Source organism: Maylandia zebra, linkage group LG11 (assembly GCF_041146795.1).
Source record: "Maylandia zebra isolate NMK-2024a linkage group LG11, Mzebra_GT3a, whole genome shotgun sequence".
In the NCBI taxonomy this organism is placed as follows: Eukaryota; Metazoa; Chordata; class Actinopteri; order Cichliformes; family Cichlidae; genus Maylandia; species Maylandia zebra.
Genome location: NC_135177.1, coordinates 17,017,455 through 17,033,911, shown reverse-complemented (window position 1 = coordinate 17,033,911; position 16,457 = coordinate 17,017,455). Strand labels below are relative to the sequence as shown.

Below are 16,457 nucleotides of genomic sequence, written 5' to 3'. Positions count from 1 at the left end.
AAAGACATTTTCACAGGACAGTCTTGGATAAAATGGACTTTTGAGATATTAAATTAATAGTAATTTATCATGAACATCTGTCTCTACCCAGGATCTTTATTTGCAGTGGCAACATAGTTAAGTTCAGATTTTTTCTTTACAGGCTTTATACAGCAGCAACACTGTCATGCATATACCCTCTCTATCAGTACTTTGTAATAAGGTCATGGATTGGGGAGATTCAGTTAAGCAATAGAGACCCTGAGAAGAGCCTGGTGAATAGTGCTGTCTGTCAACTTATACCTCTGTCTACAGTCTGAAGGACTAGTTAAAGCTGCTCTCAGTCTGGGAAGAGGGCGATAGGTCAGGGTGCTGTGCATCCATGTGTCAGATTCAATCTTAGCATAATGCTTTAGAAAAACCTCAGTGAATTTAAACAGGTTTGTCTGATCATGGATCACTGCCTTTCTAATCATATAATAAAGGAATTTTCAACCCCCAATTTTCATCAGCTGTTTAACACATTTACGTCAGCAGGCACTCTTAACTACCTCCCACCAAAAAGATACTAAATACATATATATTTTTCACTAGTTCACACGTTCTTGAAGGCATGTCTTATTTTTTCTGAAACATGCTCCAGTTGATAGGCATCCTACAGCATGATTGTCAAAATGTGAAACGTTTGAATCTTTTTTTCTACACAGCTAGATTTTAGTTTCTTTCAAAAGATGTTAAAATCTGACTGAGAGTTTAGTATTTTATTATCTAAACTGACAGTGCAACATAAAAGAAACAAAATACAATCGAATTAGTGAGGATAAACTTGTTGAGTCAGTTGGTTTTTTTTACCCATGCCAGTGCCATTTGCCCGGTTCAAATTTCAAATTCAAATTTTATTTTTATTTGTCACGTACACAGTCATACACAGTACGATATGTAGTGAAATGCTTGGACAACTGCTCGTGACCTAAAGAAAACAAAAAAAGGAAAAGGCTATGAATAAGATAGGACATAAATATGAAAAATTTAAAAGGGTAAGTTTAACTAGGAAGGAATAAAATATAAATTAAGGTTAAAAATGAAATAACTGTACAACACAAATTAGAATGAAGGGTAAATTTAACTGGGAAAGAATAAGATAAAATATATAAATTAAAGTTGAAAATAAAATAACTGTACAACAAAATACACAATATAGAACTATATAAGAATGTATGAAGAAATATAAATAAATATATACACAATAACAGCACCTGTACAAGTATTAACTGGAAATGAAGAATGTAGTGAGGCTTTGACAGTGATTCCACACCCTTTTAGACCTGCTAATAACACTACAAGAAGAAAAAATGTGGATGGACACTAAGTTGAATGAATGTTTTTGGTTGTCTGAAGTAGGGCATGCTATGTAAAAAAGTAGGAAAACCACTTTGGGAGCCACATTTGTAACACATTTTATTGATTACTTTTTTTCCCTACAAGCAGGCATAAGATGCAGGTTACACAAAAGCTGATAGTTTACACTGAAGCCTCAAAGTGAAAACTTGTGGCTACTTTATTTCAAAGAAACTAGCATAAAAGCAAAGATTGTGACTTCACCTGTATTTTTTAGATTCACAAAATTCTCAAAGCTGTTACATACTGTACTGATTTAGGATCAGAGGTCTCCTACACGTCTGTGCTAACGAAGGCGATTTTCTTTCGAAGAGATGCAAGAAGATTGGGCCCAATCCTGTACGTCTCTTTTGGCTCATAATGCGCGGATGCATAAAGCTCGTCGATTCGTTTGTTGTTCTTGTTATATTTCACCAAAACTCTGTCCATGTTACTTTTAGGATTGCTGCGGTTGTAGTATCTTCTGACTTCATACGGCAGCTTCTCTGCGCCAGGATAGTGGAGGTTTCCAATGGTGTAATAGCTCCACTGCTGTCTGTCTTTTATCACAGGAAGAACTGGCCCTTTGTTCTGAAACAAGTGAAACCCATATTCTCCCCGGTAGGGATCACACAGAGCCCTCATGTTGTTGTCCAAGCAGTTCTGAACGTACCACACCAGCAGCTTAAGGCCATGGCGAGGAGGCGGCTGACCAAACCCGCTGTCCTGGAGTTGTTGTATTGAGTCGAGGGTTTTCGGAGGTGAGGTCAAGACCACAGACAACACCAAAGTCAAACAAAACAAGGCTTTGTCGTGTGCCATCTATGAAAAAAGACATCCCAGTGTGAGAACAGGAATCTTAAAACTACACTAAAGAAACATTTTCTCACAACTTACCTTTTAGTTGGTACCCGTTTCCCTGTAGTCTCAAAGCGTGCCTGCAACCGAAACTAAAGTTGGTGTTTTGTGCTGCAGCTGAACGAACTATTCGATCCTGCGGTTGTCTTCTCTCTGTCTTATGTGGAGAGACTGAAAAAAAAGAAAGCACACTGGTAGGGTTTTCATTCTCTATGTGCGATGAAAAAGGAAGTGATTGCTGTACAGCTGGACTCTGTGAAAGTCCCATTTGAAAGAATAATTAAACTAAGCAGGCGTATCTCAGGGACTAAAGGAAGTTACCAATGTAAAGTCTTACTTCTGCTTTCACTCCTAGCTGCGAAGAACAGCTGCTAATAGAGGAGCAGCCAGTCAGCTGTGCACACCAGAATAATAAAAGCTTAGCAATGAAGATGATTTCATATATGCTGGTGATGTAGTACTTTAAACTCGCTATAGGGTGTGTGGTAGTGGAGGGGGTTTCAACCTTTATGTATATGGGAACCAGCGAGTTTGCAAACAGTGAGGGGTTAAAGTGGATTCGATAGGTGGGGGGAACCCTAAGATCTGGTGCGGCAGTGCAGCAAAGGAAATGGCTCACTCACAAAGAAGTCCCCAAAAGAACGAAAGGATCATAGAGGATCCAAAGAGGAACGGATCAGTCTGTTGGTACCAGCGTCCAGTCAGCAAGAACATCCAAATTCATCCCAAGCTCACTTAGTTCACTGTGCACCGATTCAAGCCTACAGTATCACATGTCTCTTTGTGTGTCTGGGCGTGTGTTTGTGTGCCTTTGAACACTCTCATGATTAGTGTTCTCAGTGACTGCTGGCTGATGGGGTTGATTTGTCCGACAGTGCAGTGTGTCAGGCAGGCTCAGCGTCCGCACTGGAGAACATGAGTGAAGGAGCGAATAATTGATAGTGACAAGGCGCTCCCAGCCTTAATTGCTGCTGGTGAATTAGATTACCTTTTTAAAGTGCCTTCATTAGCAGAGGGAGAGCCATACCAACGGTCCCCTGATTGGCCTCATATTGTTTTGCTGTGAACTTGCTCTGGCAGGGCACAAAAAGTGTGCATTTGTTTTGGTTGGTTTGAAATTGCTCACTAATTTTCTTGTACAGCTGTAGCTTGTCTGTGTGCGCGATGTGTGCACACGATTCATATCCAGAGTTGACATTTTGTGATACATCAGTAACTCACTGAAGCAGCAAGTGTCTTTGTGTGTTTATGAGGCTTAGTCTGCTGTTTTAAAGGGTATATGCACCTGTGTCACAAGGAAATATTTAGCTCCAATGGCTTGCATTTTATGTCTAGTGTAATATGCTGAAATATGACAAGGAAGCCCAGATATATAGGTGATATATACTCTGTTTTTTCTTTTTTTCTTTTGTGAAGATCACAAACCACAAAGTGAAATTTGATGCTGTTTGTGGACTTTGTGGACTACATACTGCTGTTGCCCCACTAAATGAGGTCCAACATCAGGGTTAGTTAGTTATTTGCTGGAGATCGTGGTTATAGAAATAGATAAAAAATATGAAGTAGTCATGGAAAAGCAGTTTATTGGTTTATGTAAATGGACTTGATTTTTATTTTATTCTGTTTTCGTTGCAATCAGCACAACAATGAAACTAGGGTTCATCAGGAAGTGTATTTCATGTGGGTGCCACATACATCTCGGAGAGTCCTCAGTGGGAATGTGTGACCCAGGCAACCGGAAAAAATAAGCTAAAAAGGAAAAATAGTGGTAGGAGTTGTATTTTACCCAATCCATGATCTTGTCTCAAGCCTAACCAAAAAAGAAGTTTTCAGTTTCATGAGTATTCCACAAACTTCTGTGAGACTGTGTTGTGTGATGCTTGAAAATGTTCCTCCTTTTTCTCTGTAAAGCTGCACAAAGGGACAGACGGGATTTTGCTGAAAGTGAGCAGGGAAAGTAAGGAAGAAGTATCAGTCTATGCAGAGAGAGTTACTTGCGCATATTTTAAAAAAACACCAAAAAAAACCCCACCCAACTTTCTTCCTAAACCCAAATGTCCAAAACCTCACACCCTCTTCTTCCCCTCCAGCAACTGTTTCAGCTTCAGCTGTCCTCCCTCATTACATTTCCATATCTATCACCAGTTACTGTTCCATCACCAGCCCACCAGCCCCCAAAGTTCCCTCATCCCAAAAACACACTGGCATCCCCATCTCTGCCTCATGCTTCATTCCCACCGCAGCCAGCCTTCAGCCCCCTGCCAAGTTAAATGGACTGTACTGGCGTCAGGGGAGTCGCGTGTGCTCAATTCAGCTCAGCTCAGCTGGGCTGCAAGCGTTATAAACTTAGTGTGTGATTATTGTCGGAGCCAGGCTCCTCCACGCAGGAAGTGCGCACTGATGGGTACTATGTCACCGGGTACGGGGCCAGCCGTGGCGAGAGGGATGAGAGAGCAAAAGGAGAGACTGAAACTGAGGCGAGAAAAGAGCACAGAGAGGGAGGAAAAAAATTGTTAGAGATGAAGGAGGGTAACGGGGATCGAGGGAGAAAGGGTAATAAAAGATAGAGGAAGGAGAACAAGCAGGAGAGGACTGAATCATCAAAGGGAAGGAAAAAGCCACGCTGAGCAAGGAAAGACTGATGTACACCTATCGCAGCAGACAAAGACAAGAGAAGACACACGGGGAGTGATATAAAGAGGGAGAAGCATAAGAATAATGCAGTCAGAGAAGAAAGAGAGGCAGCAGGGAAATCAGCAGAGGAGGGGAAAAGAAGAAGAGACGGGGAGGGCGCATAGGAGAGAAAGGCAAGAAGAGAAATTAGAGAGAAATTTTTCAAGCGAGTGATGTGCGCTGTGATTGTTTTCTCTCTCTCTCTCTCTCTCTCCCTCCCCGTCTCGCTCTAAACGGTCGGGATGTGGCCTGTATCTGCCGGCAAGAAGGAACTCAATTTGGGACAATTTACTCGGCAGTCTCAGCCCTGATGCACCTCAGGGACAGAGAATAGAGAGAATGAAAGTGAAGGAAGATCGAATCAGCAAGCCCCGCACACACATACATACACACTCACACAACGTGTGCCTTGCACACAATTGCTGCCGAGTAGATTTCACTTAGTTAGTTCTAACTCTCCCAGGCGGTCAATACGATTGAGTTTATAAGGCTTGGAAATGAAAAGCCCAGGATAAGGTTAGATAAACTGTGTGCTATTTGATTTTGGGCCACCCTTCGCAGAAAAACCCACACAAGACAGATGGCCGGAGGGGATACGCTGAAATCATGTTGTGCAAAAGGGTCAGATGGGTGATTAAGGCTGAATGCGTTGTGTGCTTTGACCCTCGCTCTGTACCTGCATTGGTTTCTCTGCGCTGAAGAAAGCGCTTGAGTGATTTTTCCAAATGCATCTTTGTTTTTGCATTCTTAAATAAAATGCAGCCACATGATCAAATGTTATATCATAACTTGCACCCTGCAACACTTTGCGCCTTAAAAGTTTGGGATTGTATAAGCTGAATGTGAAATTGTCTTTCCATGCTCACAGGTTGGCAGCCTGAACGGTCTGTACACACTGAGGGACACCAGGGGGCGCCCTGACAGAGCCACCTTTGAAGACAGACTTGCAGCAGCAGCAAGGGTAAGTATCCCCCCACCCACCCCCCCATAAATAAATGAATAAATGAACTAAAAGAAAAGGAAAAAAAAACACTTGATGGACTGAAAAGTGAGGACACTGACAGAGGAAGGAGCTGTGTGTTCCCAAAAGAAAAAGAAGCCACTCTGTTTACTTTTATCTTTCATTTCTTTGCCTGTTCCTGCAACACTCTGAGAAATGCATTCACAACTACAGCTGTTGAGAGCATCCAGCCACTTGGACGAGACTCTTTGATGCATTTAGCACAGTGAATTTACACTCTGGCATCAGTTCTGATTGTACCCAGCGAGTGTATGCAAATGGAAGTTCATTTAAGCTGCCATTGCTGTTTTAATCATGCTCCACTGTTGATTAGCAAAATGATTGGCAAAAAAGAAAGGAAAAAAAGACTGAAGCAGGCCCGTGTTGAGCAATGGATAAAAGTTGTTTACCTTGCTCTTGTTGCTTGTGTGCCTGTTCCACCCAATATCACTTTGTGCACCCATCCCCTCCTCCTTCCTCCCTTGCCACCTTCAGCAAGCTGCTCCGCTTTACCCTCGGAGCTCACAATTCAACCTCCTCACTAGGCTTCCGTGGCCATGGAAACCGTCATTCAGGGAGACATCCCATGACAGCAGGGAGAGGAAGGGTCGGAGATGTGGCTTCGCCCCTGTCCATTCTCCAGGGTGCACCGGACCTCTGGCCTTTCTCCAACACATTGCCCCTTCAATCTCTCTCTCTCACACACACATACACACAAAATACACAAAACAATAAAAATACTCACATAGAAAGACGTGTGTGTGTGTGTGTGCGTGCGTGCGTGTGTGTGTGTGTGTGTGTGTGTGTGTGTGTGTGTGTGTGTGTGTGTGTGTGTGTGTGTGTGTGCATCTACCCCACAACTACAAACCACCCTCCCACCCGAACACACACAGACACACAAACAGCCTGAAAGCAAAGGAGAGAAAGGAATTCCAAACTTTCCGATTCAGAGTTATCATCTGAATCAGTGTGCGTGTGATTAATTGAAGTAATTTATGCACAATCTCCAGTGACTCCATGTATGGTTCATGATTTCATTAAACTGTAACTTTAATTACTTTTCTACTATCGTAACTTTAGGTGAAAATAAATTCCCACCCTTAAATGTCTCACGTTTCGTAATGAGTCTTACATTTAATGGATTGCACAAATAATGTTTTGGGATGATGAACAATTGCGTATTTAGACGCTGCTTCTCCCTGCCAGCTGCCTTCATTTTTTTTCCATTACAGTCATTTTATTTTGGAATTTTGTTTCATTTAAAGAAATCTTATCGTTTAGTTTTGTAGCAAGTAAAAAAAATGCTGCTATTGCAGCTTACTTGAACCCTCTGAAAACCCTTGAAACTTCTTTGCTTCCCAACTTATATAATGCACTTTATTTGCTTTCTTTTTTTTAGCTGAATACAGTTAATATTGTTGTGGGTTTATGGAAGACATGCTTATGTTGGGTTATGTGTTGTCAAACACAATTAGAGTGTGTTAGCTGAAGCAGCTGGCCTCCTGCCAGAGCCTTAGCAATAGTTCGTCCGCCCACCTCTGACCAGGATTCCATCTTTACAAACACGTCTGCTGTTTTTTTTCCTTTGGATTGCATAGCAGGTGGGTTTGATAGCAGAACCCACCAGTTACTGCATCATATAAAGTTTAGTAGACTGCAAGGTTGCGACGGAGTTAAAATTAGCTTCGTGCGGCTTAATCTGCCCTTCACAGTTAGAATAGTATTTACAGTAGAATAGTATTTACAGGTAAAAAAGCCCTACTGTTGCTGAGATCCCATTTGCAGTGATGTGGTAGAGTGCTACTCACTGAGGTGTTTGTGTTACTCTGCAAAGCACCTGCATTTTGAAATGAAAGGTGAAATCACTGGTGCATCGTTGTGTAGCAAAAGCATAACGAGGCTGTGTTTTCACGAGATAGATCTACTCCTGTCAGGAGGTGGAATTAAACCGAGGGCTGTTTTACCTTTTAGAAATAGTTGTAACTATATTGTAATAACAGCTGTGCAGTGTAACTTGGCGTATTGATTAATAATGCTGTAAAACCACGGCAAACAAAATAAGACGCAACATAAAATATCATTTATACCTGTCTGTATATCATAACTGTTGCAAACTATTGAGGAGTCCTTTATAAAGAAAATAAATGAAAGGGAACTATTTAAATCTTCTTGACAGAAGAATAAGAAACATCTTTAATAAATTAGCACGATCTGCCGCAGCTGCTGCAGCTCATAGAAGCCTCAGTCTATTGTTTGCTGCATTGACACACACACAGTCACATTGAATGGAGGCCACAGTGGCATCTCAGAGGAGGAGGAGGTTTTGCCACTGTGTAATCCCAGCTGATGCAGCCCTCTGTCAGCAAGGCAGCAATCAGCTGTGGTATTAATCTCAATGCTAATGGCATCATTAGCAAAGCTGTGGAAAAACATACCAATGTGAGGGTTTAGAGACACATGGAGAAAGACCATATATGCACATCTGGCAAATAAAGCACATGTAAAAATGCTGTTAACGAAGCAAAAACACAGACACATACACACATGGTTTCTCTTCTGTCTCTCTGCGTGTGTATGTGTACGTAGTTTATTTGAAACCCCGTTTCCCCTCAACGACTCTCTTCTGAACTGTCCTAACTATTGTACCTCTTGTGGTTTCATTCTCAAACGCGCAGACATGTTTCTGACCAAACTCTATACTGACCTTTTACCAAATGTCTCAGATACTAACCCCCTGCCATCTTTTGACACACACATTGGTTCCTGCTGGTGTACTACACACTTAATACACAGATACAGAAAGGCACTGTTCACAGCATGTTCCAGTCTTGTGATGACCTGGTTTGAATCTTCTTTTTAAAAAGAAATCTGTTTTAATATCTGTCTCATTAATCTGAGCTGTACAGGCACCTTATTGATGCAACACTTGAGACGACAGCTGCAAGCTGCAGACAGAAGTCAAGGAGAAAAGACATTACCGGCAGAACAAGTGTGAAGTTTTTCTTATATAAACTGAAAAAAATAAGCAGGGCGCTAAAAGATATTTATTATAGTGAGGATGCTATAATGATGAAAGGCCAAGGTCAGCTTTTAGAAAAAATAAAGTCAAATATAGGCTTTACCTTGCAGCTAGCAAAACATCTAAACTTTTAGTGATGCTTACCTAACTAGTGTAAGCTCACCAATAGGTAGTCTTATTTTTGCATAAAAAATGAAATATATTCTAAACAGCCACAGCTAAATTAAGATAGAGCATGCATTGTCCAGTTGTTGTCAAATGATGCTCGATCTCCTTGTGATTGAATATCGAGTTATTGAACGACCTCTAAAATTTGCAGTGTGTTAAATCCTTAAAAACGTATAAAAGTGAAAATGTGCTAATAAATGTGATAGTTGTTGTAGTGTTTAAAATGTGACAGCAAATCGAAAAATATTTTTGTCAGTGCAAGTTTAGCCTTATATGTAGGGATGGGTATCGTTTAGGTTTTATCCGATACCAGTACCAAACTGGTACTTTTGAAACGGTGCCGGTGCTTAAACGGTGCTCGAACCGGTGCTTAAAGAATGGAGAACACAAACTTTGTCCAAAAACCTCTCATGTTTAGCTGTTTTTTTTGTAAAAAGATAACAATGTGTGCCTTTTCTGCAGCTATAGGGCATATCTGGTATCACTCTTGGCTGGAAGCAGTGCTTAAACAATGGAAAAAACACAAACTTTGTCCAAAAACCTCTCATGTTTAGCTGTTTTCCACTTTTCTTTGGTCATTTTAGCCTTTTTGGCCAGGGTGAAGGGAGTATCTGCCATCAAACAAGAAGACAGCCGCATGTAACTACGACGGTGTTTGCTAGTTCACCTTACATGCATTCATTTAATAGCGTGGTTAGCCTACTCAACGTAAATTACACACGTACAACATTAAGCTACTCATGCAGAGAAGAACGGCTGCTGCTGCCATCATCATCATCCGTCATCATTTCTGCTACACTGGCAGGGCTAGGGGCCAGGACTCTCCTCTTCGGGTTTTTGGGGGATGTTGCTAACTCCAGGTCCGATAACGGGCACCACACACGCAGTAGATGTGGACGGTGTGAAGTCTCGCAGCAAGCTATCAAATACGGTGCATTTCTCGGCTTTTAACAAAATTCTGCTTTTCGGTCTGGTTGCTACCGTTTATGTCAGAACCGGTGCCGGATACCGGTACCCATCCCTACTTATATGTTGCTTTTAAAAAGTTACACTCTGTCTGATGAACGTGTTAATTATATTATAGAAATCTATAGTAATCTTTGTTAATTCTTGATATTGTGCCTAAACTAAAGTCCTAGAATTTTAATTGCATAAAGCATAACTTTACTACATTGCTATGTCTGTAGAATAGAGATGGAATAAGAGTGAGAGTGCTTTCAGGTACATCCTGCTTCTCACTTCTTCTATGTGCAAACTGTTTTGATGCATTTAAAATAAAAACCATATTAGATATATCCATTGAGCAATACAGATATTACTATTAAAATGATCAACTTTTATGTTCTTAAGTATGACTTAAGCAGAAATTCACATTCATAAAACTTTATATGAAATTGTTGGAAATGTTTTGTTTATACTTAGAATTATCAATGAATTAGATAATTGTGTGAATTGGTTCCTTAATTGAACTTATATTTGATATTTGAAGCTCATATTTTAAGCAAGTAGTTGAAGCCACGACCATTGGGAGTGAATGATTCTGCTCTTTGACATATCGTGGGTGTTAGATACAGTAGGCATTATGCTAGTGGACATTGTGCAACCGGGAATGTCCACTAGCAACCAAACGTCAACACCAAAGTGATGCATGTCGAGCAAATCACTTCGTGTGGGCAGTAAACAACTCTTAACTCTGATGAACTTATTGATTCAACACCAGTGGGAGTGAAAGACACCATTTACTGACATTTGAGTGCTAGCTGCTAAGCCCCAACCACATTTAGCGGCTAACGCGTGGTTGGGGCTTCAATTCTTAGTTCTGAGAATAACTATAAATCTAGGAAACTGTTTTATAGATGGGGTCAGTGGTCGCTGCAACTAAAGCTACTAAGTGTAATCCATTTGTCATTAATTTGATCATGAATGTTGTTAATTAATTTTACCAGTAGTTTACCTATCTGTTCACTACTGTGATTTTATTTTGTGACGATAGACTATACGACATTTGTAATCTACAAGGCCAGAATAATTGTTAGCTCGCAAAATAAAATCTTAATCTGTAATGTATTCACACTGATTTAGGAGCTTTAACAGAAGTTTGGAAGCTTTGTTTAATGCTAAGTTAAATCTAAGTTTGTTTGTTTTTTGCCTCATTTGTGCTCCATATTATTTTCCAAGCGGCATCAAAAAGGCTGTAAAGATAACTTGTCTAAAAGACAGAATATGAAGTTAAGAGCCTCACCCCAACCACCACTCTAATGCCGTTTGGGCTTATCTTATCATTTTTGTTGTTTGGGTTACCATTACCTGATTTACATTAGCTAACTTGCATATTTGTGTTCAGCTTTGCAAGCAGTATAATGTCTGTTTCAAATGTGAGGATTTCTCTCTCCCTCTCCCTCCCTCTTTCCAACCCACTCTTCTATCCACAAAGGACAGGAAAAACATTTGAATTTTCCCTCAATACTTTCTCACTGTTGAGACGTTTGTGTGTGTGTTTTTTCCCCTTCTCCTTATTTTTCTTTTTTTTTTTCCTCTCTTTTTTTTCTGCTATTTTTTTTAAGACTCCAGTCACATCCGCAATCCCGCGGCCCTATAAGGAGCTTTCACGCTTTTTGGTTTGCTTTAGATGTTTAATACCCCTCTCTTTTGTGTCAGGCAGCCGGAGAGGCGTTAAGAAGCGCTGATAAACCCCACTTAGATCCCTTCCTGGCCCGTCACCCTGGCCTGCCGGGCCGCTTTAGCAGGGAACTGATCTGTGACGGCCTGCCACTCAAACTGAGCACTTCTGAAGGTTGACACAATGGAGTGAGCAACACACCAGAGGGCCCAGGGGTTGGTGGGGGAGGAGGAAGGAGGGAGGAATGAGGTAGAGGAGAGGAGGCCAAGAGGTGCCCTAAAAGAAGCCTAGAGGAGGGGCCAGAGTGTATCACGCTGTTATCTATTTCCTCTCTTTCAGCAGTTTTGCCCTCCCTCCCTTTACTGTGTGCTACTGTAGAGCTCCCCATCTTTCCTTGTTCGCCTTCTCTGCAACAGTAACACACACACACACACACACAGAAAAAAACCCCCTCTTCTCTGTCGTTTTTCTCTCTGCGGTCAGGACTATCAGTCTGGCAGCTAGAGATGCGATTGAATGAAGAGGCAGACTTGGTGAGTGTGGTGGGAGGGTTGAGGACTAGATAGGAATCAGCAGTGCATTGCGGGGTCTGGTGACGGTAGTTCATGCGGTGTGCTCACTGCTGTGTGGCATAATGGGTCCAACCAGAGCCAGGCTAAGGCCGACGGTGCGTCAGGAAGCAAAGCTTTGAGATTGACAAGCTCAGGGAGGGGTTGGGGCTGCAGCGGAGGCAGCGACGGTGGGGTGATGCGGCCACTGTTGCTGCTATTGCCATCAGTTTCCCGTGGGGCCGTGGGTGGGTAGTGAAGCCCAAAATGTCAGCGCTGATATCTGTGCAGCTCGGCTCGGCTATCACACTGCTGCAGCTGCCTGCCATCCACCGCATCCACTCATTCATATAGAGACATGGGAGTATTGCACAGACACACACACTCACTCTCTCTCTCTAACACCCACAGTTTTCTTTCTGCGTTTCGTCAGCACCTTCCTTGTTCATTCATTTCAGTTCTATAGAGCCATTTTTGCACACAAACAAACACACACGTGCGCGCACACACACACTCTCACACGCACACTCACACTCTTCATGGGATGTCTTTAAACACACATTCATGCAGTTTTACTCCTTCCATCTCGCTGTCTTTCTTCCCCTCCTCTTCCACACATTCACATTGTGCCTCTGTCAGTTCTATCTCAGCTGTTCAATCAAGCAAGTACTCCACTGCTCTCTCTCTGTGTCTCTTTTACCCCACTCACTGTTTAAAAATGAGTTTTCCAAACTTGTTTTTCAGTTTTTTCTTTATTTTTATTTTCCATTGATCTCATACCATGTTCCTTTTGTATATCTCTTTTTCTATTTAGTGATGCTTTTATTGTGAAGGGCAAAGTGTCAGCAGCTTTGATAATTGATGTTGCACAAACTTACGATGTCATTTTTCAGTTCAGGTATATGTGGCATGTGTTTTTGGAAATTGTGTGCATTTTGTTGTGTGTGTGTGTGTGTGTGTGTGTGTTTGTGTGTGTGTGCTGCCCATGCATCACAGTTGGATGATGAATGTGCTGACAGTAGAGGGGTCAGTGTCACAGACAGTATGGTCAATTGCCCCTCGTCCCCTGAGCCTAACCTTGAGCAACACTCCCTGAAGAGTCTCAATCTGCCATTAAGGCCTGAAAACACACACACACACACACACACACACACACACACACACACACACACACACACACACACACACGCGCATTCCCAAGTGAGCGTGTGCCATTAGTAGATGGCAGGGCTTGGTTTGACAGAGAGCGATTAGCTCCCTATCATGTGTATTGATCACCATGTCCTGGCTGCTCCCCGAGAGGAGAGGCTGAAGGGGTTTAACAAGGCTATTGGGACATACACGCACACACCCTCACACATGCGTGCACACACTCACTATTTGCCAGCGAGTTTATGCGCCTCCACGGAAATTTTTCATCCATCCCGTTGTCATTGGTTTCACTTTTGGAAACCAACGTAAATAGAGTGACTTTGGAAATACTTTTCTCTAAAAGTTTCTGGGAACTATTGCCACACACCGCTCTGGTGTTTAACTGCTTAGCCAGCTGAAAATGGTTATATCTTCAATAGCCTACCAATACTACTCCCAGTTTAATTTGACCTGACGTTTGAGATGCATCTGAAAATATTCCTGTTAACACTTTCTTTAACCAGTGTATTTAAAAGCCCACAATCATATTGTATATAGTGGAATATAAGTTAAAACAGAAATATAATAAAACAAGAAGAACTCAGAGAGTGCAAACCTCCACCATGGCAGCTCACTCTACAGTATTTACTTTTAATAATAATAGTATTGTATTCTGTACATATTCTTTTAGTTTACATTGTTCTTTTTGAATGCACTTTAAGAAGTTTGTAGTGCAATCAAAATAACACATTTTGGTGTTAGTTTGAAATAAGACAAAAGTCAAATGTAAAGTTGAGGTCAGAGGTCAAATGTGACATGATATTTGGATGCAAACTATAATGTGATATTTTTAAACCACACATACCATTTTCTGAAAGTTTGACCTTGAAGTAGAGCTTAGAGGTGAAATTTAGATTCCCCGTATGTCATAGCTCATTCCCTATATGACAGTACAAACTGTCATTACAAATAATGGCAATAAGATACATAGTTTTAAATAGCGCTGTTACTTTGACCTTCAGATCAGTTTGTTAATCAGAGGTCAAATGTGACATAATATTTTAAATCTTTATACAGTACTTTCTATGTGTTGACAATATGTACCACACTAAGAATGATAGTTCCTAAGGATTTGTGTCAATTTTCACACAATAAATCGTTAAGTTGACGTAAGCAAACTTTGAATGGATTGTTAACACGACCCCACTCTAAACCGCTACAACGTTTCAGCAGAATTCACTCAAAACCTGTTAAAAACTACAGAGACAAAATGACGACACACATGCAAATGCTACCAGAAACATAAACTCCGTTGCAGAGATAACTATGTTTTTTAGAAGTGCTTTGCAACGTGCAAATAAAAACTCAGTGAAAGGCAGCTGCAAGCTTTTGCTCACTGATGCTGTCCATTGCATGCCAACGATAAAGTCTCAGTGGACCCCAGTGGCTGGCTCATGCTGTATTGGGAAACTGCTCGTGTCCGTTTTGCATTAGCATGATGACATTTATGTGAATGTCCTGAATGAATGCGCATGAAAGGTGAACTATCAGTTCTGTTATTCTGATTATCCAGAGGAATACATATGTACCAAGTGCACTGTTGTGCTACACAGTATATCCTAAGTAAAATGCTAGTTTGGAGCTGCACTCTGAATTTGGTACATGTTTTTGTATTCATAACAAACAAAACAAAGCAATAGTATAGCTCACACATAAATTAGAAACAATGTTTCTCTTGCTAAATAGGAATTGCCTAAATGTGCTAACAAATCCAAGTGTTTGTTACACTTAGCTTATTATGCTTTAAATCATCTTAAATTAGCATAAATCAATACGCTGCACCTAAAATAAACACCCATTTGATTACATTTGCAGATTTGTGCACATCACATCTTCTCTCTGCCTGAGTTCTCCTCTGTTTCACATCACGTATGACGAGTTCTTAGCTTTAACAGCTGTCTTCTTTGGGAAGGTTAGACCAGCTCCTAGCTTTTGTTAATTGAGTATAATTGAAGATGGTGAAGAGGGAATAAACCAAGCAGGCTTTTAGGAACATAAAAGACTGCCGCCGCCTCTCAGTAGTATTTATTTTCAACCTCTTCCACTCTGATTTAAGTGTAAGAGGACAATAGTGGCCTGACAGTGATATGTGCGTGTGCGTATGCGTGTCTGTGATCTGCTGTTTGATTTACTTCACCCACCTTCACAAGGACCAGCCTCTTATCAGATCAAAGCTGCGAGCAGCGGCCTATGAAAGAAATCGTGCGTGCGCGTGAATGCGTGCACATGCGTGTTGTGGAGGACAGAGGTGTAGGTGAGGCGGGGGTGTTTTTGTTGCTTTTAACCCAGGACAATGGAACGGCAAAGGAGAGAGTAAGCGAGTACTCTTTGAACTAATGAAGAGGAAACCTTTTACTCTCCTCCATAAAGATGCCCAGCTCTCCCCGTGCTATGGATTTCCCCCCTCTATTTCAAAGTAGTGTGAAGCAGAATAGGACAAAATATTTTATTTGTTCGGTGCCTCTCACTGTCTTGCTTTTATCCTCGTAAAACTACAACAAGAAAAAAAGTTAAATTGCGAAAGCGAAATTGAGACAGATGATTAATAGAGCTGTAGTGCATGAGCGTCTTTGGGATGAGCCAAAGGTGATTTGTTAAGGTGAAGTGATTTTTTTTTCTTCATATTTCCAAATCAGTGTAAAGAAGTAGTAAAGTGCCCATTTAAAATATGCTTCCATTCATGGAGTTTAAATCAGGCCACAGCATCTTCTTCTGTATCATTTTATTCCAAATGTCTGGACTTCCAATGATTTCCTGTGAACAAGCAGTTGGCGACATGTAGATACACATTAGGTGTTTGCAGGTACGTTATTTGTGTGTTTCACTGCAGTGTTTCCCAGAGGCAGGAAATTTGCCAAAAAAGAAGTTGAACTAGCTCAAATATTCAAACCACTTCAAACTTGACATTTACTGCTTCAGATTCCCCCGCAATACACCCACTAAGAGTGAAATAAATTGAAATGCCTGTATAAGAAAAGTGGAGAACACAGACATGAAAATACTCAGAGTTACCTTCATTTATCA

At 41.2% G+C, this 16,457-nt stretch overlaps 2 protein-coding genes across 3 annotated transcripts in view; one reads left to right on the top strand and one right to left on the bottom strand.

The window, feature by feature from the left end:
- The window catches only part of LOC105941351 (neuroendocrine convertase 1-like), a 137,425-nt gene that overhangs the window by 15,702 nt on the left and 105,266 nt on the right, over nucleotides 1-16,457 (top strand). The window contains exon 3 of the mRNA XM_024804235.2: nucleotides 5,756-5,848. Coding sequence (XP_024660003.1) covers nucleotides 5,756-5,848 — 93 coding nt within the window. The remainder of the gene's footprint in view (nucleotides 1-5,755; nucleotides 5,849-16,457) is intronic.
- LOC143420937 (uncharacterized) lies at nucleotides 1,421-6,369 on the bottom strand. Of its 2 annotated transcripts, XM_076889582.1 has the most exons (3): nucleotides 6,298-6,369; nucleotides 2,254-2,385; nucleotides 1,421-2,178 (listed from the first exon to the last, which is right to left on the bottom strand). In XM_076889582.1, the coding sequence occupies exon 3, from the start codon at nucleotides 2,176-2,178 to the stop codon at nucleotides 1,651-1,653; it is 528 nt and encodes a 175-aa protein (XP_076745697.1). In that variant the 5' UTR covers nucleotides 2,254-2,385; nucleotides 6,298-6,369; the 3' UTR covers nucleotides 1,421-1,650. The 2 variants fall into 2 exon arrangements, with proteins under 2 accessions (XP_076745697.1, XP_076745696.1); XM_076889581.1 differs by lacking the exon at nucleotides 6,298-6,369 and having other exon boundaries at nucleotides 2,254-2,459.

What these genes read in the sequence shown, in the direction of transcription:
- LOC143420937 (XM_076889582.1), bottom strand. Translation starts at nt 2,178, where the DNA reads ATGGCACACGACAAAGCCTTGTTTTGTTTGACTTTGGTGTTGTCTGTG.